This window comes from Sitophilus oryzae, unplaced genomic scaffold (genome assembly GCF_002938485.1).
Source record: "Sitophilus oryzae breed Bouriz unplaced genomic scaffold, Soryzae_2.0 scaffold_172_pilon_pilon, whole genome shotgun sequence".
Classification (NCBI taxonomy): Eukaryota; Metazoa; Arthropoda; class Insecta; order Coleoptera; family Curculionidae; genus Sitophilus; species Sitophilus oryzae.
The window spans coordinates 5,760,378-5,788,368 of record NW_022146424.1 but is presented as its reverse complement, the minus strand read 5'-3'; the positions used below and the strand labels follow the sequence as shown (position 1 = coordinate 5,788,368).

General features: G+C 31.4%; 1 protein-coding gene across 1 annotated transcript; it reads right to left on the bottom strand.

Annotated features, from left to right (window-relative positions):
• Positions 1–2: 2 nt before the first annotated feature.
• Positions 3–27,926, bottom strand: LOC115881710 (serine protease gd-like). The gene is made up of 11 exons (XM_030899317.1): positions 27,859–27,926; positions 17,966–18,293; positions 17,724–17,898; positions 15,524–15,622; positions 13,205–13,414; positions 12,927–13,055; positions 10,504–10,585; positions 10,169–10,374; positions 8,478–8,622; positions 340–482; positions 3–281 (listed from the first exon to the last, which is right to left on the bottom strand). The coding sequence occupies exons 2-11, from the start codon at positions 18,188–18,190 to the stop codon at positions 82–84; spliced, it is 1,614 nt and encodes a 537-aa protein (XP_030755177.1). The 5' UTR covers positions 18,191–18,293; positions 27,859–27,926; the 3' UTR covers positions 3–81.
• Positions 27,927–27,991: the final 65 nt, after the last annotated feature.

Below are 27,991 nucleotides of genomic sequence, written 5' to 3'. Positions count from 1 at the left end.
AATACATATTTACAGAATTTTTTTTGTACAGTTTTTTATTTTATGTTGTGACAGGTAACTTTAGCTACATGGTTTCAAATGCTACGTAATTTCATTCAAAAGCCAACTAGAATATTTGCTGGCATCTGTGAATACTACGTATTCATCCAAATTGCAGGAATGCGTTACAGGGTCCATTAATGCTGTGGAAACAATGCCTCTTAGAAAAAATACTCCATTTTTGTTTAGTAGAAAGCCTGAGCCACTGTCTCCGTCACATGGTCCAGATCCATTTCTAAAACCTGCAGAAAATTATTAGATAAATTCTCATAATTTTTTTCATCCGTTTTTTGTATTTACCAGCACAAAATGTTTTTTCAGATGTAATTCGTAGAAAAGATCCTCCTGGACTCTTGTCGCTTCTAAGACATTTCTCTTGGCTCACTATCGGGAGATTGAGCTGTCTCAATTGAGACATGTCTTTGTTTTCATCTCTTCCCCACCTAAATAAACAATAAAAAAATGTGTTGTAATTTTGATGCCGGGTCCAGACCAAGCAGATAAAACAACGACAAGACACAAACATTCATGTTTTACGACAAAATTTCGACAAATCCAATACATTTCTGCGACATTTATGTCTCATTTTTGTTTTGTTTCAAAATTCGGAGACTTTTCAATGTCCCCTCACGAGTCGGTAAAGATCAAAGTGTCTATGTTTTTTTTTCATATATTTTACAAGTTGGCGACGCAGTGTGGATGGCGTGTGCTACCAACAGTAGGAGACCAGTGAAATCACACAAGGTTAAATAACATGTCAATAAAACTCATTCGCAACAACTAAACTTTTGACTTTGTTGTACTTTTGTCCTTGCGGTGTGGACAATTTGTCTCAAGTTTGTCTTGTCAGAATTTGCCATTTTTTGTCGCAAGTTTGTCTTGTTTTTGTCTCAAAATCGTGTTTACTTTTTGTCGTCTTGGTCTGGACCCGGCATGAAATACAATAATAACTGCAATATCTTTTCTATGTAATATCTTGTTTTTTCCAAGTAATTTCTGTACTAACATATTTGGATGAAAAATGAGTGTTTTTTGATATGAGAAACTCAATTTCGACGTCAGTATAACCCCTGCTTGTAGAGGACGCCACCTATATTATTATTATTTAATAGTTTTCAAAGGTAATAACTTTTCATCCGTATATGTATTACACTATTGGGAGAAAATATGTATTTCTGTTAGTTTTTACGTAAAAAAGTCTCGAAATAAAAATTGGTACGAGTAACCGTCCTCAAGAAAGAAATCGAATTAATTCTTACATGTCATCATTGACAAAAATAAAGATAATGTTCACTACATAGTTATTTGACTGAACTGATAATTTTCTAAATTTAAGTTTAAATTTTGAAAATTTATTACAAAATATTTTTATTGAACCCATGCACATTAAAAAATAATTTTTATGCATAGAAGACATGTGTCAAACTTCATAACGGTACCTAGAATAACATCAGACGTATTATGGAAAAGTTATTTTTTTTAAATTTGTATCTCAAAAGTTAAAACGTTTAGGACATACACCAGGTGTTGCATCGTCGGACGGGACATAGGAAATCCCATGTATATTTTAATGAGGTCAATTATTGGCTTCCCTAATTATTTTAGAGAATAATTCTATTTAGGTTTATTGAAGAGCACTAAAACCCACATTCAAAAGAATAACTTTAGATATTTTTGATTAGCTCGTTTACGAGTTATCGCCGATTTCTTTTTAAATATTTTTCCTTTCTTATGGCCCTGTATTTACTTACGAGCACCAGTCCAGGTAAAAGATAACTGTCAAATGAAGTTGTCATTTCAGAAATTTACCTATTTAGTGCTTTATTATTATTGAAAACTCATTCCTACATCGGATAAATCTTAAAGATGTATTTATAAATACAAATTAATATGAATAAAAGTAAAATAAAGTAATCAATTACAAGGTTAATTATAGTATTATTACAATATTCAATAACTTATTAATTTAGGTACTATTAAATTGTTAGAACTTTAGGATTTAAGAAGGTTCAAATATTCCTTCATCGACTGCTAGACAATAACCCAGGCCATCATAACATTCTCTTCTTACATTCGCTAGTTGGTAAACTGAAATTCTATTGCATTCGGAAGAAATAGCATTTTTTAACTCGTCTAGATTTGGGTATTTTTTATCCTTGTATATCCTGTTTTTTAAATGGCCCCAGAGAAAGAAATCATTTGCCGAAATATCAGGAGACCTTGCTAGCCAATTTACTGTATGATTTAGGCCAATAGCGTTTCCGTTAAAACTATTGTCTAAATATTCCCGAACAGCCGGGGTACTATGTGCCGAGCAGCCATCCATTTGGTACCAAATTTCCTGATTTTCCCTAGCGGTATCATGTAAAGTAGATTAAATATGATTTTCGAGTAGTTCCAATAATATTCTGCATTTAAATTTCGCGTAAGAAATAATGGCCCGATAATACTGTGTCCGAATATCCCTGCCCAAACATTTACTTTCTGTGGATATTGCGTCCTTGTTTCGACAAACCTGTGTTGGTTTTCTTTGTTCCAATATCAATAATTTTGAACATTGGGTTCATTATTTAAGGTAAACGTGCATTCGTCAGTAAAACATATGTTTTTTAAAAATTCCCTATCCGTGTTTGCTCTTTCCATCATATCAAAACAAAACGCCTGCCGCCGTATTTCGTCCCCATCTCGTTGCTCTTGGTGCTTTTCATATTTGAAGGAATAGTATTTATGTCGTTTCAAAATTCGAAACGTTGTAGTGTGATCTATTCCTATTTCATCCTCAAGTTTTCTTGTGCTGATCTTTCCATCGTTCTCTTCCACGCACAATAAAACTTCGGTATCATTAAAAGTCGGTATCATTTCTTGCATCTTCTCTTTGTTCCTGCCTTGTTTCAGATCTGCAGTTATTTATTAGAGTACCTTTGGTCTCAAATCTCTGGATATTCCTTGGGATTGTAGATTTTCCAGGTGTCGGTCTATTCGGATACAGAGCAGCAAACATGTCCGACACCTTTTGATAACTATTTCCTTGATAATACCATTTAATCATCAATACTTTTTCTTTGGTAGTGTATTTCATGACTAATATTTTCTATGTAGGTATGAGTTTTTAATAATAATAATAAAGCACTAAATAGATATATTCATAGGATATATTTCTGAAATGACAACTACATTTGACAGTTATCTTTTACCTTGACTGGTGCTCATAAGTAAATACAGGGCCATAAGAAAGGAGAAATATTTAAAAAGAAATCGGCGATAACTCGTAAACGGGCTAATCAAAAATATCTAAAGTTATTCTTTTGAATGTGGGTTTTAGTGCTCTTCAATAAACCTAAATAGAATTATTCTCTAAAATAATTAGGAAGCCAATAATTGACCCCATTAAAATTTACATGGGATTTCCTATGTCCCGCTCGACGATGCAACATCCGGTATATTCATATAAAGTTTTTTCCCTAAAATAGGTCATAGAATCACCCATTTAAATATTAGCATGATATTAAGCATGTATAATAACATTTAAGAAATCACTATATCTAGATATTATTAACCCACACAACGCATAACCAATGCAACACTGGATCAACAAAAAACAATGTAATATACAAAATACGACTTGAATGTGGTAAATTTTATAACTATCGTGGCATAACGTCTACGTTTCCAATGTTCGATAGGTATTTAATACATGTCCGTCTTTATAAAATAAAGGCGGTGGGTAATGTTAATGGACGATAATGCTAACTCCCCATCGCAGTTGACGGTTCGTTAATTTTGTCAGGAAGATTAATTATAATAATAAACTCTTAGTTATAAACCGTTTGTAAATAGTTCTATAAGTAATTTATCGTTATTGTTTTTGTTAATTAGTGTTAAATAAATAGTGTTTAAATAATTAGACTTTCTATCCAATACGGAACCGACGAAAACGTAACAATTGGTGTCAAGTGTGGCGTGTGTGATAGACTAGAAAATAAAAAGACAGACAATGGTCCGGAAAAAATTGTTGAAAGACTTGAAAGTGTCGGAATTAAAATGCGTTCTGGAAGAGAGGACTTCCAAAACAGATGGAAAGAAAAAGCATTTTGCAAGCCAGGACTCAAGAGACGTTTTGGTGGAGGAAGGTGAGAGATCCTGACATTTTGCTTTGAGTTGGAAGTAAGACCTTGACTCGTGCCTACAAAATTAGGACGACAACTTGAACATATTGGCAAAAGGAATAATCCCCCTGTACCTTAAATGAATTGAAAATTGCTGCGCGCGAATTATGGAAGCCATTCCTCAGGATCTTCTGGACAACTTAAAGATGAGAGCATGCCACGTCGTCTCACAGATATTGTGAGGCTCGAGGAATAATAAAATAGTAATTTTGGAAGAAAGTTTAAGTAACAATAAAATTTGTCCTAATTCGTTGTACGAAGATTGTAAATATGAAATTGTGAAATTTAAGTAACAATTTCAAATAGCAAAGGCAAATTCGCGTAAAATAACAATAAACAGCGTAGGGAGAGAAACTATCGAAAAATAGGCATACCTCAAAATCAATTATGAAACCTCCACAGTTTGATTGCCATTAACCGCTTGGGCCAACTACTTATCGGATTTGAAGCCGCTGCGAGAGCAAACGGCTGGACAATCGCTGAAAAGGTACCGCTTTGACTATCGCACTGCGGGGAGATGCGATTGATATCCTGCAGACATTGTCACCATCGGAACAGAGAGAGACTATCAGCAATTGGTACGACATTTAGAAATGAGGTACGGCCAAGCTCATTTGGAACATGTCTATCATTCCCAGCTAAAAATCGCATTCAAAAGTCAAATGAGTCTCTGCAGGAGTTTGAAGCCGACGGGTGCCTCGCTCCTGTTTGCGTACCTGCTATGCCCGAAAATGTTATGGAGCGCTTAACAGTACAGGCTTTTATTGATGGTTTACGTGACACAACGAGAGACACAAGGCAAACACTTCTTTTTAGCTCATCCAACGCATTTGGGAGATGCCTCAGCACGTGCCCTGGAATTTGAGGCCGCGAAATAATGTCGTCATCTGCTAGGAAACCTACAGTCTGTTGAGGAGAGTTCTTTAATATTAGAAGGAAAAGGATTGTGCGGAAAGTACTGGATCAGTTTATATGAGCAAAGAAGGGGGGACCGATCTTAAATATGGAATTACCTAATAGATACAGAAATCGTTGCAAAGAAGAGAAAGATAGTGAAAGTCTTAAGGACGACGCCGGCCGGCCCCGGTTGGCAAACCGAAGCACATGCAAAATTAAGCAATTTTTAGTGATCCATATTTAGAAACAATATTTATAAAAAATAATTACCCCGTACTACAGTTCCTTGTCTGCCTGCCGATTAGATTTAATTCATTTGGTCCCAGTGGACAAACAATTGGTTTTAGATATTGGATTACTTCTCCGTGATTGAAATTTAAGTAGGGACAATATCAGCGAAGGCAGATCCAGTTCGGTAGTCTAGAAAGAAAACACATTTTTTTATTAAAATGTCCGATTTCATCAAAAGCTATTTTAGAAAATCGCATGTCAAATTCTTTGTTCTAAAATATAAGTTGTTTGGGAAACAAATGAAAGCAAATAAGTCGATTGTCAGTAAAAAAACGTTAGCCAAATAAAAAATCCTTCAAACATTGTTGATCCTATATCAAACTTGGCTTATTCTAGTCATGTGCTAAATCCCAAAGAATGCTTTGGAAAAACAAATCAGGGAATTGACAACTGAAATAACAATCTGTTTCAAACTAATGTCAAAGTACATTAAAATACTCTGGTTAAGTTTGTGTCTATATTTTTATTATAGGTTTTAATTTTAAAAGAGTGTTTGATGTAATTTGGTGCATAAGTTTCCACTGACCAAAAGGACATTGCAAATTTTGCAAAACGGGTTATTCTCAGAGACATGCGATATTACAAAGAAAATATATACTATCGTATTGAACTGGAAGTTATACCTTGTTTGTGTTTTATTTGTGTGCCGACCGATATGAAGATGTGGCTGGAGAAGATTATGTCCACAGACTACGCTATCAAAGCGATGGACGACATCCATCAGCGAGTCCGCTTAAATATTCAAAGCGCTTAGTGACCGAAATGAAGGAGCACTACGACATCTGGGCTGAGCATGGGGGATACCAACCAGGGAATTTTGGTGTGGCTGTACAACCCACAGAGACGTCGTGGTTTATCTCCGAAGCTACAATCCTTCGTGGAAGGCCCATACGCAGTCATGGATAGGATTAATGACGTCGTATACCGTATCAGAAAATTGCCAAAAGGAAAACCGAGGGTAGTCCATTTCCAACCGTTTGAGCCCCTACCATGGCGAAATAGAAGATCGTGCTGGGACCGTGAGAACCTGCAGCTTTGATCCCTCCTGATTCGGAGATGTCCTTTGACGATTCTAAGGCATGGATACAACAGGCAGTGAGAAGTGTTCGCTAAAGTGACACTCTCACCAGATGAACTAAAATTGACTCCGGCTCCATCATTTTTTCGTCAGGTAATTGGTGCTTTCTCTATTTTCTCATATTCTGTTTTCCAAATGTGCACACGTTCACTTGGTTTATGAAAAGTCGGAGTCTGTTTTAACACAGTGGGCAGAGGTAAAACACGTATGTATTCATTTCTATTATAACACTGTTAAAAAATATTATTTAATCATTTCAAACTTCTCACAATAATTCAACAAAAATTAAAAATTCTTGAGTTCTATTTCACTAATCAGGTGAACTGAGATCAGTAAAGTTAATGTATTAATATTAAAAGTTTAGCCATAAGACAAAATTTCGATGTAAAAGATGGTATAAATAAGTAAAAAAAATCCAGAACATGAAAGATTTTATTGTTCAGAGGCTACGGTATCGATTAGTCATGAGACATTGCTGCTACAACCCACTATCCGGAGAGAAAACGTAGACTGCGAATTGTGAGTAGACTTCGCAATGTACCAGGGGCCAGCTTTGGTAAATACCTTCATTCACCGTATACATCTCGGGACGAGCATGTGCCTAAGAAGGGGCAGTGTTGTGGCTGGTGTGGACTCGACCTAACCCTCACAATATGGCCCGCCCTCGGATGACCTTTAACATCGCATAGACACCGCAATGATTCATTCGTTCGAGAAGAATCGAGTCCCACTGAATGGACTAGTACATACGAGAACATCTCGGAAAACCTTCTCTACGCACCTAACGATCTATGGACTATTCTAGAGTTCTTTTACCTGTCGGTATAAAAGCTTGCGGCGGTGGCCTACAGGGGGCAGTTATAAATCGACAAGTGCAGTTGACGCGTTAAAATCAAAATAAATTTAGTTATAAAATCTTGTAACAGTTCTATAAGTCTACAAGTCTTTATTGTTTTTGTTAATTAGTGTTAAATAAATAGTGTTTAAATAAATTGTGACTTTCTATCCACATCATCGAACTGACGAAAAACGTGTAACAATATTAAGTCCTTTATAAAATAAAGGTTCGGGTAATAATAATTAATTATTATGATCGGTTCGATCATAATAATGAGGATAACTCCCCATCGCACTTTTAGCGGCACCGTGAATCTTGAGGAAGAGGGTATAAGAAAACTGTGGTGGCCACCGATGTCTCCAGATATGAATGTGATCGAGCATGTTTGGGACATGCTAAAACGTCATATTGCCAAAAGGAATAATCTCCTGTACCTTGCGAATGAATTGAAAATTGCTGCGCGCGAAACATGGGAAGCCATTACCTCATAACATTATCTGGACAACTTAATTGAGAGTGTCATGCCACGTCGTCTCACAGCTTGAATTAAGGCTCATTGAGGCAATCGGCAATACAGACTATTAGTTGTGATAAAATGATTAAAATTGTTTTCAATAGTTTCTGCCTAAAATTGGTGCCTTGTGTTTTTGTTGATTTTCACTTTTTGCGTGAAATAAAATTATAATACAGCCTAGTTGCACTTAGACTTTTAAATTTATATTAGTTTAGAATGTAGAATGTTTAGGAGGGGAGTTAATCACCGCGACCTTATAGATCTATTGTTATATTAGTTGGTCGTGTAGTAAGCCAATATGTCCAAAAATATAAAAAGAATCATATTAGGTCCAAAATAAAATAAAAATATCGTTATATGCAATAATTTTGGCCATATGTGTACAATACAATATAATACTACAATATACAATATACTTCCCGAAATGTTAAGCATTTTTTTGTCCGTTAGGAAATTTGTTTATTGTTAAACCACTGCTGACAATTAGTCTCCGTTGGATTAACGCAGCAGTGTTTACAACAAATAATTATTTTGTTTTTTGTGATTTTCTTACAGTGGCGTGTTTTCTTATGGGCTTTTTTGAAGAGATGAATCCACCACAGAGATTTTTTATATTAATTAATATTTAGAAACAATATTTATAAAAATAATTACCCTACTACAGTTCCTTGTCTGCCTACAATTAGATTTAATTCATTTGCTCCTGCCCACAAACAAAGTGGTTTTATTATTGGATTGAACTCAATATCCTCAAATTTAAGTAGTGCAATATCAGCGTTTGCAGATCCAGTTCGGTAGTCTAGAAAGAAAACACATTTTTTTTTATTAAAATGTCGATTTCATCAAAATCTATTTTAGAAAATCGAATGTAAAATTCTTTATTCGAAAATACAAGTTGTTTGGGAAACAAATTTGTAATACTCTACAAGTTTATTGTCATAAAAAACATTAGGTAAAATAAAAAATCCTTCAAACATTTCTAACACTATATCAAAACTTGGCTTATTCTTCAAGCTAAATCACAAAGAATGCTTTTTTTTAAACCAAATCGCCAAATTGACAACTGAAATAACAATCTGTTTCAAACTAATGTCAAAGTACATTAAAAATACTCTGGTTAAGTTTGTGTATATTTTTATTATAGGTTTCTACCATTTTAAAGAGCAGTTGTATGTACATTCGAGATGGTATACAATTTTCACTGTGGGGTGTATAAAAATTTTGCAAAACGGGTTATTCTCAGAGTACAGAGTGATATTACAAAAGGAAATATATACTATTCCATTGAACTGTGAGTATAACTGTTTGTGTTTTATTTGTGTTATATATAAAGTGACACTCCTCACCAGGATGAACTAAAATTGACCTGGCTCCACGTAATTTTTCGTCAGGTAAGGGTGCTTTCATTTTCTCTCTATATTCTGTTTTCCAAATGTAAAATTACACCTGCTTGGTTTAAGAAAGTCGAGTCTGTTTCAACACAGTAGCAGCTAAACACGTATGTATTCATTTCTATTATAACACTTTTTTAACAGTTTAAATATTATTTAATCATTTTCAAACTTCACACAATAATTCAAAAAAATTAAAATTTTGAGTTATGTTTCACTAATCAGGTGACCAGCATCAGTAAAGTTAATGTATTAATAGAAAAAGTTTATAAGATAAAATTTCGATGTAAAAGGTACTGTCAAAAATGACAAAAATCTAAAAGCGAGTTCATACGCATCGGCGTCCGTTTATCGTTCATCGTTCCGTCAAACCAATAAAATTGAAATACGATCTGTCATTTTTTAAATAAACCAATAAAACTGGTTAAAAACAACAAGACACGACGTATGACGGATTTATATTTAAACCCATCCATAGATAGGTAACTTAAAATTATTAGAAACTTTTTTTAGTAAAATAAATAGATTGGTATGGGACGTCATCTGCTTTTCTTCTGTCATCGTCTGTCCAAATCTTACCTGAGAAAAAAAACAGAGTATAGTCATGTTTTAGTCATGTCTCATGACTAATCTTACTGTAGGCTTGCCCGATATATTCTTTCTTCTTTTTATTACAGTTCCCGTGATAACATCTTTTGTTTATTTTATTTACATTTATATTTTAATATTTTTATCTATAAAAATAGATAAAACACATAATGTCTTCATGATATGGCAACATAGGTAGTAGATTATATATACAAGAAAGAAAACCCATACAAAATCCAATGGTCCTCAAAATATAAGCAAAAAAAAATTTTTTCCAAATTTTCAAAGTAAAATAACTACATTATTCTATGGCCACACAGCAACGCGTGGCCGGGTCTGCTAGAATATTATAAAATAAATGCTTACCAGTAACAACATGTTTATTAGATATAAGTGATCCACCGCAAATATACTTGTACTCTAATCTGACATTTTTCTGGCCTTGTTGAATGATAATAAGGAACATAGCTACCAACCAAGGGTAAGCTCCTCTTGGTACTGACTGGCCTTTGACAATTAGATGCGTAGGAACTACTGGTCGTCCACAGATTTTACTCATATCATTATTTTTACTAAAATTTAAACAAAAATAAAATTGTATAGAATTTTTTTAAATAATTTAATAATACAAAACTTGTATCTTCAATACTATCATAATCAAGGATACTATCAAGGAATGTATGCAAAATATGGTTTCTTACATGTTTTGAGGTACTATAGATCCAGTTATTGAGGTATTTATCTGAAGAGGTATTTTAGGTGATGGTTGATTATGTATTGGCTCTGTTTCCAAAAAAAATAGCATTACATTTTAAGTATACAGGGTGGTCTGAATTGTAATCGGGAAATTTCGGCAGCATATTCTGCAGATGATAGTAATAAGTATACATATAAGAAAGTTCCTATAAATTTCTTTCCTAAAATGCTTCGTTTCGGGAATACAGGGTGTAGAAGTTTCATTTTTATTTCGATTTTTTCCAAATAATTTCTGAACTAACATCCATATTTGGATGAAAATTGTTATCTTGGTGTTTTTTGACATGAGAAATTTGACTTTGATGTCAATATAACTTTTGCTTGTAAGGAGCACCACCTACATGTTTTCTAAATGTTTTGAAGAGCAATAACTATATAACTATATTAGTGTCCGTTTAGATTTAACGCAGAAGTGTCTACCAAAAATAACTATTTTATTTAGTAGATTTTCTAGCAGTGCAGTGGCGAAATACCCACAAAGGATTTTTTTTGAGAGATGAATCCGCCACATAGGTAGACATTTTTTTATGTAGGTAGCGCCCCCAACAAATAGGAGCCATAGTGGCATCGAAATCAAATCTCATGTCAAAAAACAACCAATTTTCATCCAAATATTGACGTTAGATCAAATATTATTTTAAAAAAACGAAATAAAAATGAAAATTCTACACTCTCCAAAACGAAGCATTTTAGGACATAACTTTATACGAAGTTTTTTACTTAGTTTTATCAGTAGGGTTTCTGCGGGCCCCCCCTGCAAACTTTGTTAGGGGGCCCCCCTAAGTATACTCAAAAATTCCTTCAAATACATCATTATTGTGATATCTGCATGAAACATATTTTTTAACAAGAGCCAAAATGTGATATTTTTTTATATTTTGATAATTGTTTCAAGATTTATTTATTTATTATTATAGCACTCTTAAAATACTTAAACTAGAAAACAAACATTTATGCTCCTAATTAATCAAAGTTTTATTAGAAAAAAAACATATTTACTACTAATAACTACATTTAACTACTAATAACTAGAACACAAATGTGAACAAGAAATTTTAAATATTTATGAAGTACCCTATGGTACATTAGAAAGTATATTCCTTTTTCCTCGACCTTAACAAAAGGAACTTGTTTACGAGGCTGTCCAAATCTACCTCTTTGGCTCGATCATTCTCAACTGATATTATGGCCAGTGAGCTTAGGCGAGTTTGGAACACAGTAGACCTCGCAAAACTTTTTATTATTTTCAGCTTAGAAAAAGTTCTTTCTGGTTCAGCGGATGTTACAGGGTGAACCAGAAACAACTGGAATACAGTGCAAATCTCAGGTATACTGCTAATCCAGTAATTGGATTTTTTCAAAAATAAAATCAGAAAACTCTCTGATACTGTGAAAATTTTTGATTTTTTCATAAAGTAAATTTTTTGCTTGAATTAGCTCCGATGCTAGATTTTGTTAGGTCGTTAGGATATTTGTCTACTAATACTTTGGCATTAGCTAAGATATCATATCCCTGGAATTTTAACAATGTTTGTGGGTTTAAAATTTCAAATTTTGAATAAATATTTTGAAATGCGTCATACCTGATTCTAAACTGAGTTATTATTATATCCAAACAAGCATAAAAAATTGTGACTTTTAAACGACTTTTAGGATTTTCAATGGGCTCATTAGCGGCTATTTTATCAGAAAAAGGTTTGACTCTACGGACTCGAGGTTCAATATTCCAAGATTTCGCTATTGAAATTGATAGCTCTTTAGTGTGTTCTGTGTTGATAGCTCATACACACTTTCAAAATTGTCCCTAAGATTTTCTATTTTAACAAGAACTCCTGATTAGATCTGTGGCCAGTCAATATTATTTTTTTGTAATCATTTTGAAAGTAAGGCAGTATTTTCCAATATTATACCTTGGAAATTTAGTAAGAAAATAAATTCGAAATTTTCTATTTTATCTTTTTATTCTTTTTCCAAATCTAACCTAACCTAACATCCTGGCCTCATCTCTATCAGTACGTTTTTGCAGTATTAACGTTAAATTCGATAGACACTTGACGACGGACAAAAAATTAGTTTTTATCGATAGTATGTAATGTAGTGTAAAATAATTGTTTTATATCACCCTAATTATTGCTGAAAAAAGGATTGTGTGCCTAAATGTAATTTTAGTTTTCGGTTTGTTTGATAATTGTTTTTGAAGGACTAGGTGCGGGGACCCCCAATTTACCCCGGGCCCTCCAGCCACGCGGAGTCCGCGGGGGCGTTTGCCACGCGCCTGAGTTTTATCTGCAGAATATGTTGCCGAAGTGTCCTGATTACAATTCGGACTGCCCTGTATATTATAAATAGAATAATTACAAATACATACTTTGCTTTGGTTGCGTAGAAGGCTGACGTGTAGATAGTAGTCCAGAAAGAAATGGATTTTGTGCATATGGCTGATCCGGTGCTTTGGTAGTGATCGGTGTTTTGGTTTGATAAGGAATGGTAAAATTATCTAAGAATATATTTAAATCTTTTTAGTTTGACTAGTAAGATATGATCAGCTTTACTTATAAAATAGAACAATACAGTTTTTAAAGTAGCCTTAAAAGAAATATGGTATATTTTTCATAATTTCTAATAGTATAATTTTGTTGTGCTTACATTTTTTTAGTTCTAACGTTCCATCAAAAAATGGGTTATCTGGAAAAGGGTTTCTCATAGGTCGAGAATTTGGCAGTGGTTCTTCCATTTCTTTGCTGTTAAAAAATATATTATGTGGGTAATCTTTCGTTGAGTGATCTGAAGAGATGACAGTTACTAAACCACCGTTTCTTATATTGGTTGTATATTTGTGATTATTATAATCATTTTCTAAGAAAGAAAATAAGAAAGAAAATATATTAAACAAGTACGTCTTATAAACAACACAATTACCATAAATTATATATTATATATTAAATTATATACGGTGAGTCTTAAATTAAGTGCAAATTTTTTCAGGGCTGGTAAGACTAAAGGCCTGGTTTTTCTGACCAGATCGGCCCGAAATATTTCGGTGATATAGCGCGAAAAGTTCGTTAGCGTTTCCGGCTAAACCCAGTATATGTGTAGGACGCAGTAATGATTTGTCTAGATCGGAACGAAATTTCGGGAACGTATGCGGACAGCAGTTCGTCTGTATCAAACTAGTTTTGATTTGAACGATCTCAAATCGGCGTAGTTCGCCGAACTTGAAAAAAATTGTGAATTTCGGCGGATTTAATTTTATAAAATTACTATTTACAGTATGTGTGTAAAGTGAATCAATAAATTAATTAAAATTCTAGTGTTTATTTCTCGAAAACATATTTAGACCCGTCGATTTTTTTTTCTAGTCACTCATTTGAATAATAAAATTATTCACGGTGTTTCTAAAAAAGTTGGGCTGTTTATTTTTTCTTTATGTAATTTATTTCATTCTTTATGTAATTTAGTACAGTATGGAATAGTTGTGGAGTTAAACGGAAAAATTCTTTGAACTTTGTATCATTATCCGAAAGATGCTTTAACACTAACAGTTTGTAAGCACCTTCTTTGTCCCTATTCTCAAACATTTTCAGAACTCTATTATGTTCAGAACATACTTCTAATAACGCATAGTACTCATCATCATCATCCTGTTCTTCTTCTAAAATCATAGCGATAAAAAATCCATTTAGAAGCGTAAAAAGAACCTAGATACGTACAACGTAAAATTTTAATGATTGAATAGACCGAACTGAAATACCTAATCATAACGAATTTAATCTCCGACAAACCACACGCAGACGAAACTTCGGAACGAACTGAGTTCGGTAAATTAGAGCGTTCTGTACGGAAATATTCACCGAAATATTTCGGGCCGATCTGGTCAGAAAAACCAGGCCTTAAGGAAGGAGCATATCAAAAATCTTAGGTACACCGCCATCAAATATGGCCGACTTAAATTCCGGTTTATCAGTGCCGTTCTAATTTTATTTAAAAAATGTAAAACTATGATGTAGGATAGACGTGGGGTAGACTCAATAATTTGTTGTTTTATTTTACGTTGTGAATAAATGTCGGTAGTTATTAAAATTGTTATAAAAATATATAATTCTAATAAAAATAGATAAGTTATAATGAGTATTTATTAACACAAACATCCGATACGCTACTGAAGCAGGTAAGTCAAATTAACGTATCAAAATTCTTTGACATCTGATCTTTGACAAGTAGTAAATAAAAGCTAAAATGCAAGATGCATATATAATTTAGTTAATTTAAGTGAATTTCATAAATGATCGGTTTACTACACGTATGTATATTATATAGTCACTTACTAGCGAAAAGTTGTTCTATTATTTCACTCAATTTTTGCCTAGATCTACCGCACTTTTTTCGATAAATCGCGATAGTGTCACTGTTAATTTAAGTTCTGCCACAATTTCCATCTAGATTTACTACCTTTATACAACTATCAGTAGTAGAATAAATAATAAATAACATAAAATAAGGTCTGTAAAGACTGACAAATCCACAAAATTTCAAATCAAATTCAAATATGTCAAATGAATCGTCAAACAGAACTGTCAAGGATCCCCACCCTAGAGTCCTTTTTCCGCCCACCATGCATGAATATATGGATAGCATTACGCTCCTCCCTTAGTCTTCTTATTCAAAGGGGCTGGTAGATCTCGATAAAAGAAACATATTTTTCTTTACCGTTTATCAAATAAATCAAAATAACGGAGTTATTTTACTTTGAATATTTCCAAAAAAAATATTGTTTGCTTAAATTTTGAGAATCACTGGATCTTTTCTGGATTTTCTTAATCGTTTTTTTCTGGGGTCAAAATATACTACCCCTAAAAATATTTGCACTTATTTAAGACTCGCCCTGTGTAAGTGTAAACTAGAATGTTGTACACTAATTTTTTCTATTATTAGAAAAAAAATAATTGACGTCAATAAAAATCTTACTGTTTTTTTGCTGACTTGAACATGTTGCTGGTAAAGTTGATCCAGAACTAAATTTGTGTTTGAGTATTATACTTGTAACGATAATGTTTGCAGCGGCCACTATAATAAAAAAATTACGTATTAAATTGTATGGAAATTATAATTTATTATATTTTAAGACATAAGTACATTTTTTTCTATATTACAGTAATGTCCGCCTATAACGAACCCGCTTATTGCGAACATTCGTTTATAACGAACCAAATCTATAGGTACGAACTTTGGTATTATAGTAAACGCCACGAATGTTTGGGAGTGATTCATCGCTTGATGAAGTTAGAATCGACACGCGCTCTATCATTTTTACATTAAAAGCGTAAATTTTTACCGCAGACGTAGGTTTTTAAAGGCCCGGTCTAATCATCTGCCTGCGCTCCTCCAACTTATTCTAAAATGTTAGCGTGATTGACAAAGACGATACTATATCGCGTTTCTTTGATTGATTCGTTTTTGTGCGTCAGTCCATTGGTGTGCTTGCAGTGCGACCAATGGGGCATTCCATTTTATATTTATAACCAAATATATGTTTTGACAAAGGTTTTGACAAGACTTTGACAGTTAAAACAACAAATTACAACAGATTATATATTGATTATTATATGACTTGAAATACCACAGCACTGGAATTAAGTTTTATGTAACCTTGGACATTAGTTCACATGGTAGCGACCGATGAATCACTCCCAAACATTCGTGGCGTTTACTTTACTAAACGTGTGTTATTTTTTTCGCAAATAACGAACCCTTTTATAACGAAATTTCGGATAAAACGAACCTTAAATTTTGATACAATCGTAAGATTTTTTTTATAACGAACCTAAAACGGTATTTTACCGCTGGCGCTGGGGATTCCCCGAGAAAAAAGAAAGTTATTGGTGATTGGGAAATCCAAAAACCCTAGATGTTTTAAAAATGTCGTACGGTTGCCAGTAAATTACGAATTCAATAAAAAAGCATGGATAATCATAGAGATCTATGCGCATGAATTGCGGGAATGGGGTGGCGAGTTACGACGTAAAAACCGAAGAATCATATTGTTAGTGGACAACTGCCCAGCTCATCCAGTTGTTAGAAATTTGGACTGCACCAAGTTCGTGTTCATGCCACCAAATACCAGTTCCAAACTACAACCTATGGATCAGGGTGTCATCCACAGCTTAAAGAGCCATCGTATTATCGTCGACTTTTTCTTTCGAAAATGGTACATTTTATTGATAGTAGGAGTGAAAAATTTTCATTAATCATTAAGGATATATGATGATGGAATAAACTTCATTCATATGGCATGGCAGAGGATATTAAAACAAACAATTTTTTATAGTTTTCAACACGGTGGTTTCCTAAAAGTGGAAAATGATTTGAATTCAGACAATGACTTGACAGTAGCCGAATGGCTGAAAAAAGTTGGATAAGAAGATGATAACAATATTCTAGACAATGTTCCTTGTTCTGAAAATGAGTTTAATGAATTTGTCCATATTGGTGATAATCTTGTAAGTGTCGAATACTTGGATGATGATGCCATTGTCGCTCCTGTGTCTTCTTCAGTTTATATTGATGACGATGAGGAGACGGAAGATGAAGAACCTGTGAATACAGGATTGAGACCAGTTCCGACCACATCAGAGGTCAGAGGCACTTCAACATATTGATAACGTTCGTCATTTCCTTCAGTCACGAAATACTCCGCAAAGTGTTCTTAATCAATTAGCCGAAGAAGAACTGCATATTAATGATATTCATTTCACAAAAATAAAACAAACTAAAATAAAAGATTTTTTTTTAAATTAGACTCTAAAGAACAGTTGTTAATGTATCTATAATATTACAAAATATATTTTATGTACCATTATCTATGTATTAATAAAAATACCACATCTTTTATATTTATCAGCATTTTTCGTTTATTGCGAACTTTGCTTATAACGAACCGTTTTCGCCGGTCCCACGAGGTTCGTTATAACCGAACATTACTGTATTTATTACTTATAATAACAGAAAAGAAAATACAAATTTTAACACATTTAAAGTTAATAAATATTTTTAATAAACAAATTGATTTAAGATGATTGAGATATTTTGATTGTAATTAAGTCTCTGTTTTTGAGTTACCGTATTTTCACAATTAAAGGCAGTTGGATATATTTAAGCTTTAGCTTACTTGAGATACTCGGTCCGCTACAAATTTGATTACAGTTAACTTCTATTTTCGTTATTTTTGGAGGAATAACATGCCAGGCTGGAAAATATAGCCAGTACTGGACAGGTCTGTTGTGCTCCATATCACTAACAGCACTTTTTAAAGATTTTGTTAGTACTAATTTACCTAAGTAACTCTAAAATATATCTAATAACAATTTTCTGATTTTTTATCCAATTAAATTGGTTAGTTAGATCACTAACCTGAACACTGTTTGCTACTGACATTTCTACAGATATCTGTATGCTACTTCCATCATGGTGTGCAGGTTCTATGCTTATTTCGCCATACAACCTTCCTTCTGAGTCAGTTCTGTATTGAAAAGCTTCTGGACAGGGACTGTTATAGTTTGAGTTGCATATCACATGTTTATAGAAACTTGTGAATATTATCACTATGTAGAAAATCATTATTGAAAACTTTTCCATATCTTCTTTAAAGTTCTTTTGTCTAATTTTCAAGAGATATTTCCTTGGTAAAGTAAAATAGATAATAAATTAATTAATAAATCTCTTTCAAAATTATTTCTACCTAAAAAAATAAAAAAATAAGCGAATTCTTTGATATATATACAGGGTTGTTCACCACATACGACACGGAGTATTGTAGCTAAACGATTAGATTTTTACAAATTGTAAGTTTTGGGTTCGTTGAAGGACTATTAGAGCTACAATTTAAAAATATTTCTACAAGATACAGAGTGTCCCAAATAAAAAAAATAAAATTTTTTAATACTAAATATTTACTGAAGTCTATTTATTCTTCAGTTATTGTGTTGCAATAATAAAAATAATACTACCTCATACAGCGTGTCTAAAAAATTATTTTAAATTATTTCTAACTTTAAATGACAATAACTTCTTTAATTTAACTGGAACGCCCAGTATATTTAGGAGAATCAGATGCACAATTTAATTGTCTATCAAATTGTATTATACTACTTCTTACTTATCCCTTCAAGTTTTCGTAAAAAGGTATTTCCTTATAATTTAGACGTGATTTATCAATATACCTATGGAATAGGGACATTTTAGATTGTTTTTAAAGCAACAAATGTACAAAATGTAAATGCTAGTAATATTATCGTTTTTAGCAAAATGATAATATTACCCTTGAAGGATATTTCTAGCCCATTTGTATGCTAAAAGAAAACTATTTAAATATTTTTAAAAGAGTATACCATTAGTTAAATATACCACCATTATTTCGGCCCAAATACTAATAAATTACATACTTAATTATGTCCGTTAATAAATTATTCTAAATAAATGTTGATTTGACTCAGAAATCAATATAATAATAAGTTATGAAAATGAATGTCTGTTGTTATAAATAAGCATTTGTCAAAAATGAAATATCATTTTTAAGGTGTTACTTTTTACCACACTGTCTAAATACATACAAAATTCAGTTTTTTAGTATTTGCAGCAATTATTATTAATCAACGCAAACAGTCAATTAATGTAGTTTGAATACTGGAATCATATTAATTGGTTCTCATTAACAAATATTTAAACCGTTTTTTTTTATTTCTTAATGAAATAAACAACTATATCGTCAATATTAGTATCTGTACTCTTTAAAAAATTTGGTACATCTTTAAAAATAATCTAAAATGTCAGTATTCCATGGATATATTGATAAATGAGTTTTAAATTACAAGAAAATGCATTTTCTACGGAAACTTGAAGAGATAGGTAAAAAATGGTATAGTACAATTTGATAGACAATTAAATTGTGTATCTAATCTCATCAAATATACAGAGTGTTCCATTTAAATTAAGTTATTGCCGTTTAAATACAATTTTAGACATTCTGTATAAGGTAGTATAATTTTTATTATTGCAACACAATAACTGATCTATAAATAAACTTCAGTAAATATTTACTATTAAAAATTTTGATACCCTTGGAGAAATGAAGCCTTAAAATTTTGACTGCAATTTCACAAAATTGAAAATATTTCAATAACGGTAAGATTAAAGTGTGGTAAACCTTAATCAAATTTACCTTTATTTTAATCGTAGAAACTAAAAATGTAATAATATACAGGTGTTCCGTTTAAAAAAAAAACAACTTTGATATTTTGTATTTATTTGGGACACTCTGTATATAGTAAAAAGATTTTTAAATTGTAGCTCTAATAGTCCTTCAACGAACCCAAAACTTATAATTTGTATAAATCTAATCGTTTAGCTACAATACTCCGTGTCGTATGTGGTGAACAACCCTGTATATCTTATCTCTTCGATGAGATATTCAGGGTTGTTCACCACATACGACACGGAGTATTGTAGCTAAACGATTAGATTTTTACATATTGTAAGTTTTGGGTTCGTTGAAGGACTATTAGAGCTACAATTTTAAAATATTTTTACAAGATACAGAGTGTCCCAAAAATAAAAATATCAAAGTTGTATTTTTTAAATGGAACACCCTGTATATTATTACATTTTTAGTTTCTACGATTCAAATAAAGGTAATTTCTGAAAAGGTTTATTACACTTAAACCATACCGTTTTTGAAATATTTTCAATTTTGTGAAATTGCAGTCAAAATTTTAAGGCTTCATTTCTCCAAGGGTATCAACGTTTTTAATACTAAATATTTACTGAAGTTTATTTATTGATCAGTTATTGTGTTGCAATAATAAAAATTATACTACCTTATACAGAGTGTGTAAAATTTTATTTTAAATAATTACTACCTTTAAACGGCAATAACTTGTTTAATTTCAATGGAATACCCTGTATATTTTATGATAATCAGATGCAAAATTTAATTGTCTATCAAATTGTATTATACTATTTTTTACCTATAGCTATAGGTTTCCGTAGAAAATGCATTTTCTTGTAATTTTAATTCATTTATCAATATACCCATGGAATACTGACATTTTAGATTATTTTTAAAGATATACCAAATTTTTAAATAGTACAGATACTAATATTGTCGATATAGTTTGTTTATTTCATTAAAAAATAAAAAAAAACTGTTTAAATATTTGTTAAAGAGGACCAATTAATATGATTCCAGTATTCAAACTACATTAATTGACTGTTTGCGTTGATTAATAATAATTGCTCCAAAAACTAAAAAACTGAATTTTTTATGTGTATTAGACAGTGTGGTAAAAAGTAACACCTTAAAAATGATATTTTATTTTTTGACAAATGCTTATTTGTAACAACACAGACATTCTTTCTTTTTTATAACTTATTATTATATTGATTTCTGATTCAAATCCACATTTATTTAGAATAATTTATTCACGAACATAATTAAGTATGTAATTAATTAGTATTTGGGCGGAAATAATGGTGGTATATTTACTTAATGGTATACTCTTTTATGAAGATTTTGAATAGTTTTCTTTTTACATACAAATGGGCTAGTAATATTATCATTTTGTTAAAAACGATAATATTACTAGCCTGTACATTTCGTACATTTGTTGTTTAAAAACAATCTAAAATGTCAATATTTCATGGGTATATTGATAAATGAGGTCTAAATTATAAGAAAATGCATTTTTTTACGAAAACTTGAAGGGATAGGTAAAAAGTGGTATAATACAATTTGATAGACAATTAAATTATGCATCTGATTCTCCTAAAATATACAGGGCATTCCATTTAAATTAAACAAGTTATTGCCGTTTAAAGCTAGTAATTATTTAAAATAAAATTTTATACACTCTGTATAAGGTAGTATAATTTTTATTATTGCAACACAATAACTGATCAATAAATAAACTTCAGTAAATATTTAGTATTAAAACTTTGATACCCTTGGAGAAATGAAGCCTTTTGGGGTAAATTTTACTGCAATTTCACAAAATTGAAAATATTTAAAAAACGGTAAGGTTTAAGTGTGATAAACCTTAATAAAATTTACCTTTATTTCAATCGTAGAATCTAAAAATAGAATAATATACAGGGTGTTCCGTTTAAAAAAATACAACTATAGCATTTTTTACTTATTTGGGACACTCTGTATCTCGTAAAATTATTTCTAAATTGTAGCTCTAATAGTCCTTCAACGAACCCAAAACTTAAAATTTGTAAAAATCTAATCGTTTAGCTACAATACTCCGTGTCGTATGTGGTGAACAACCCTGTTTATATGGAATATTGGAATTCGATGAGATATTTTTTTATGGAAGCCGCCACTACACCAAAGACTACACGTTGAGATTTAGACTGAATCGAAGGAATATACAGGGTCCGGCAAAAGTGCGTCGGGCTTCTTTAGCTTCAAAAATAAGAAACTTGAGAATTTTGTTTGTAGTATGTACGAAGATATATTTCAGGAAAAATACTTTAACTTCTATAGGATGGCTCAAAAAAGTACGAGTAGATCGGAATGATTTTTTTTAAATGGAACACCCTGTATATTATTGCATTTTTGGTTTCCTTTCAGATCACAAAAATAAAAATTTGTAGATCTCTAAAATAGTTAAATATGCTTGATTTTATACGAAAATACCGAACAAGTGTGCTAATAATTCTCACAATTTGTGTCAGAGAATATTCAGATTGTACTCGTTGAAATTTAAATGAAAATCATTATTGCAAATTGTAGCACTACTAATTATATTTTATTGACACACTTTACTGTTACTATCACTATTGTAAACTGAGTTGGGGAAGAATAATAACCTTATCTAATACAACAAATGGTGTGTTGGGTATAGGGTTGGTGCATTTTTTTTGGTGCAAACAACTACTATATACAAATACACGGGTTTAAATAGCGAGTAAAAGAAGAATGTTTTATTTAATTATTCTAAAAGTGTTTGGAAGTATAATTTGTGAAAATCCTAAAAATAAAAATAAAAGAGTAAATATTTTGATATCTTCAGAAGGTCTAACTTGTATTATAATTTATTATTCCAGTTAAAAAATACTTTTTAGTTCAGTACAACTACGGTAGCGAGCATAGGAGTTTTAATCACCGGTTTTGCTAGAAGGCATAATTGGGGCTATTTCGGCTTTAACGAAATTTTTTATAGGTTAATAATTATAATTTCAGAAGATGTTTATAAAACATTTAATCACTAGTTGATTAAAAACGTATACTATTAATATTGCAAATTATATTTTATTCTTTCATAGTATATTTTATGTCTATTTAATTTTTTGATAATGTGGTGAGGACTTTGTCTATTCACTTGTTTTGTCAAACTGCTTGAATTCATTTTTGCTTTTGATTAAATCGGTGTGAGAAACAACAACAACAACAACAACAAACAACGCTTTATTGTGCAAAAAGTCAAAACAGCTTCATCGACAAAGCAATCACAAAACAAACAAAAGCACAAAAAAATATATACAAACAACAAAAAATGCACAATACAAATCATACAATTCAAAAAAAATTAAGTCATTATAATTACAAAAAGTACATACGTGGACTATTGCAGAATAGTAAGCAGTAAATAGATATAATTTTAAGAGTTATAAAATTTTGAATTTTTTAAATACTTGACCTTTGACCAGTGTGTGAGATGATCAAAATTTTAAACCTCAAAATTGTTCATGATTAAACATCAACAAAAAAAGCCGTTTACCGCATATAGGGCTCTCTCCAGTAAGTATGATATCAGAGCTTTGCGAAATGCGGGAAAGAATGAAAGCGACTTGATATTCAAAGGCAGATGATTGTACATTTTTTTGGCATTGTACAGTATTGACACAATTGAGCCTTTAACTAGTTCTGAGCTCGGGGTTGGCAGATAAAGATCGTGCTCCGCATTCCTAAGTGGATAGTTATGGGATGGCCTTTCGGGAATAGCAGATATGTGCTTGCGGATTAAGCAAACGGATTCAAAAATGAATAAAAAAGAGTCACTATTTTGAAATTTTTAAAGAAATTCTGGCAGTGAGTTCTACTGTTCAGTCCCAATAAATATCGAACTGCTCTCTTTTGAAGTCTGAAAATACGATCAAATTTTGTTGCGCAGCAAGTACCTCAGAATGGAAGGGCATAACGAAGATGTGACTCAAAAAGGGCATAATAGGCTATTCTAGAGTTTGATAAGTTAAGCTCCTTAAAAACTGATCTTAGCGCAAAACAGGCAGCGCTTAGTTTCTTTGATAGAGTTTCGATGTGAAAGTCCCATTTTAACGAGTTGTTAACGAGTCTACAACAAGTCCTAAGAATTTCTAAGAGTCCACGACGTCAATAGTGGTGTTATTGTCGTATAGTACTTTTATATGACAAAATTTTAGTTTTTGATAGGCTGAGGTATAGGAGATTAGAATCGCACCAAGATTTAATGGTGCGTAAGTAACTGGATATAGTATCATATCGTGCTACAACATCTGGGCCGCTCCAAGTGATCGTTGATAAACACTTAAGAACTTCTTTACCAGAAACAAAATAGGGCCAAGTACTGAACCCTGAGGGACACCACATTCTATAGGCTTACAAGAAGACATAGATGTATCAATCCTCACAAGCTGCCTTCTGTTGCCAAGATATGACTTTAGCCATTCGAGCGGCACTCCCCTGAATCCATAGTATTGCAATTTGTTAATTAAGATATTATGACTTACACAGTCGAAAGCCTTAGAGAAATCACAGAAAATTGTATCTCTAGAGTGATGGTTATTCAGGCTAGAGTTTACATTATTAAAAAGGTCGAACATAGCATCATTTGTGCAACTGTTACTAACAATGAAGCTATAAAATGTTGTTTTGGGAGAGTTGAATATCCGGGAAAGGTTGAGTTATTGAATGTTATTGCACCCAACAACGCCCTAATTACGCTCTCCTTTACGTGTTACATTTTTTCGATAATTTTATTAAAGTTTGAAATTGTCACAACCACAACACGACGCCTAGTTCGAATTCTTTTTCACTTCTAAATATTATGACAAAACAATTCTCAATTATTTCAATATTATTTTAATGCGATCAACATGATGGCGATGGCGCGGCGGCGTGAAATACATAGTACTGATAATTTCTGATTTCTGCCGTTGAAGCGCTGCGGTCGGAATTTATTGAAATCAACTGAAATGCGCCAAGCCTATAAGTCCACAAAAATCTAAGTACAATGTTGTGGTTTTTTCTTTTTATATGTGTTTTGTTGTATAAACCTACCTATTAAAAAGATGATAATGCACAGAACTGGTAACACTACACCCTATATTTTTTGGATAACTATTAACTATAGTAGCCCAAAGGAATTTACTATACAGACTGACATATAAACAGTAGTTAAACTAATTATATGCTACAGATCTAATCATCTAACGTTTATAATTTTTGAGTTTCCCATTTTGTTGGTTTTTTCTATATCGGGTTTTTCATACGCACATATAAATAAGTACATAGATACATCGATAATTGTGATATTCTTTTAATTTTTTTATAAATGAAACCGCAGATTTAGTAAAATGTCACTCTTTAATAATTACACATTGAAGCAATGTAGATGACCTTATATTTTTAGTTGCAAGCAAACCTAAAATAATGGGAAATCCTTAAACATGATGGAATGATTAATTATCCTCGGCTATTAACTAATGTAAAGTTTTCAGGTAATATTTTTTTTCATTGGTTATATGACACATATTAGTAACGCTGAGATAAAGATTTTTTTACTTAAAATTATTGTAAGCTATAGTACTTAGGTACATTTAAATTAACTGTATTTCGAGAATAGTACACAAAAGTAAAAGAATAATATTTACATATGCATGCTATTTAAAATAAAATAACGATGCATTTTATTTCTGTAAATATTTATTTATCATCGTAATATCAATAAGATTGGTATCTACAATATTAATTATATCTTTCTTAAATCGTTTAAAACATTTAATTAATGTTAATTATTTTTTATCGTAGTGTTAATAAAGTAGACTGATATTAACCACATTTTTATATTTCCTGTTATAAATATGGATAACAATATATAAAAATAACTTGCAAATATCCATTTATTTAAGAATAATGATAAACTTTTAATAGAAATCATTAGGTATCTTAGGTAGATCTATGACGTCTAACGGAGAATTAAATGACGTGCAAATATCTTGATTCTATAATTGGATATAAAAATTTACAGAAACTAACAATAATACACGAAAAATCATTCTTAATACTTTGGATGTATAGGGTGTTCCAAATTCGAGCGACAATATTGGGATCTCGGAAACTAGAAGAGAATATGTTGAACAATGGAGCATTAAACAGAGCTCCAAAGTTGGGCATTTCGAGACTGATGAAAATGCCACCTAAAATTCTTCATAATTCCGAATACTTCCGAAGATTTTCGAAAAAAAAAATATTTGCAATTTCATTTTTATTTTTTATTACTCTATTTGAATAGATATAAATTTTTTTTTTCAAACGTCACAAAAGTATTAATTTTTGCGACGTGATTGACAATATAAAAGTCATTTTAAAGCCTAGGGCATAAAAGTGAAGCACTTTACGCTTAGCATAAAAGTACGAAAGTATATTATTAAACCACAAAACATCCCCCTTTAGAACTTCTTCTGTCATGTTAAGAAATGAAAGTAAATAATAAAGCGCCTCTCGTGTTTGTTCGCACGCTAAAAATTTCAATTATTGCCTGTATATATTTTTTAAATTTACATTTTTTTAATTGTAAAGTAATATATTACATTTAAATGGAATATATTACATAACAATTATGTCAATTACAGGATTACAAGCTTGTTTTCTAACATTTTTTAAATAAAACGAATTATAAAATTTCAATATATGTATATTTGTCGTAGGTATGAAAAAAGTAAAATATAAAATGGACAAAGGCTTACTTACATTGCAATAAAACTTCCACTTTTCGTTTTGCAATCTAAACGCAATTATTTATTTTTTTATTATTTCTATTTCACAAATAAAAATATCCGAAAACACTAAAATCACTGAAACTTCCGCGGCTGACAACGAAAACTGAAAAATATAACGGCACTTTTTGTTTTGGACCTACATATCAACATAACGCTGTACCATTATGTTTTTGTTTTTGAAATAATATAAAATATCTAATTATAATTATCTTGTAAATTTTAATATTTTAACATGATTTTAGCTATTTCTGACATTAACTAACTTTTTGTTATCAAGATGACATTTTAGACGGCAACTGACATATATATGTCATAATATTTAAATTTTAAATATGTAAGTATAATTTAAATTAATATAATGCAACTTTATACTAAGAAAACATTTATACATTCACAAAATACAACAAAGTATAATAATATAGTTTGAAAACAATGAATATTGAATTAAAATAAAAATTAAAATTAAAAAAATTAAGCGCGACCCCTTGTGTCAAAATTAGATGATTAAATTTTCGCAATTTTTTCACCATTTGATGACCGATGGCGCCTCTAGTGTTTGTTCGGGTGGTTGGTCTTTTACTCCCGCTTATGGCCATTAAAGAAAAAGTTCTAAAGGGGGATGTTTTGTGTATTAAACTGACATAAAGTGTCAAATTCAGTGAGCCCGTAACCATAATTTCTCGATATATAATTACATACAAGGTATTACCCTTGGTATTACTTTTAATTTTTTTTATAGTATTTGGAAGTTGATTATTGAAATTGTTTAAAAAATTATTTGTGGCGTTTGAAAAAAAAATAGCATGTTCTATTCGGAATAAAAATGACTTTTTGTGGCTCGCCTGTATATATGTCGGGCTCGCTAACGCTTGTCCGTCAAAGGAACAGCCTCGCCACAAAAAGTGTCATTTTTACTTCTGAAACTTCTCAGAATGGTGTTATCAGATTTTTTGACTGATGTTTCGTCTTTGAACTGCCATCATCAACTTTCTTTTGTTAAATATGGCCCACATCATTTTTGCTAATTCGTATTAAAACTTGACTTAAAACTAATTATTTGTTTTTTAATAAATATTTTGTATTTAGCTCAAAAATTAATAAAATTAAAACTTGCGAAAAGAGTGGGCCAAAACAAAATTTTAGTACTGTTGGTTTGGACATGAAAGTTTTATGATCAAGCGGGCTTTATCTTTAACAGTTTAAAAAAATTATAACATGATGTATTTTTTACCCTATAAATTGTGTATGAAATACCCAATACATACCTCAAGAGTTCACATATCATTAATAAGTTTTAAAAATATTGCACCACTATCTTAAAACAGCTATTTTTTCCGGAGCGGTCACAATAATATATGATACTTATTGCACTTGCACTTAAAAGCTATAGATTGATGC

Bases quoted from the DNA above. Each gene is read 5' to 3' on its own strand.
- LOC115881710 (XM_030899317.1), bottom strand. From the start codon at position 18,190: ATGGAAAAGTTTTCAATAATGATTTTCTACATAGTGATAATATTCACA. The intron at 15,623-17,723 runs GTAAGCTAAAGC...TTTTTATTATAG, and splicing joins TAGCGGACCGAGTATCTCAA to TGGCCGCTGCAAACATTATC. The intron at 13,056-13,204 runs GTAAGCACAACA...ATATATTCTTAG, and splicing joins AACGTTAGAACTAAAAAAAT to ATAATTTTACCATTCCTTAT.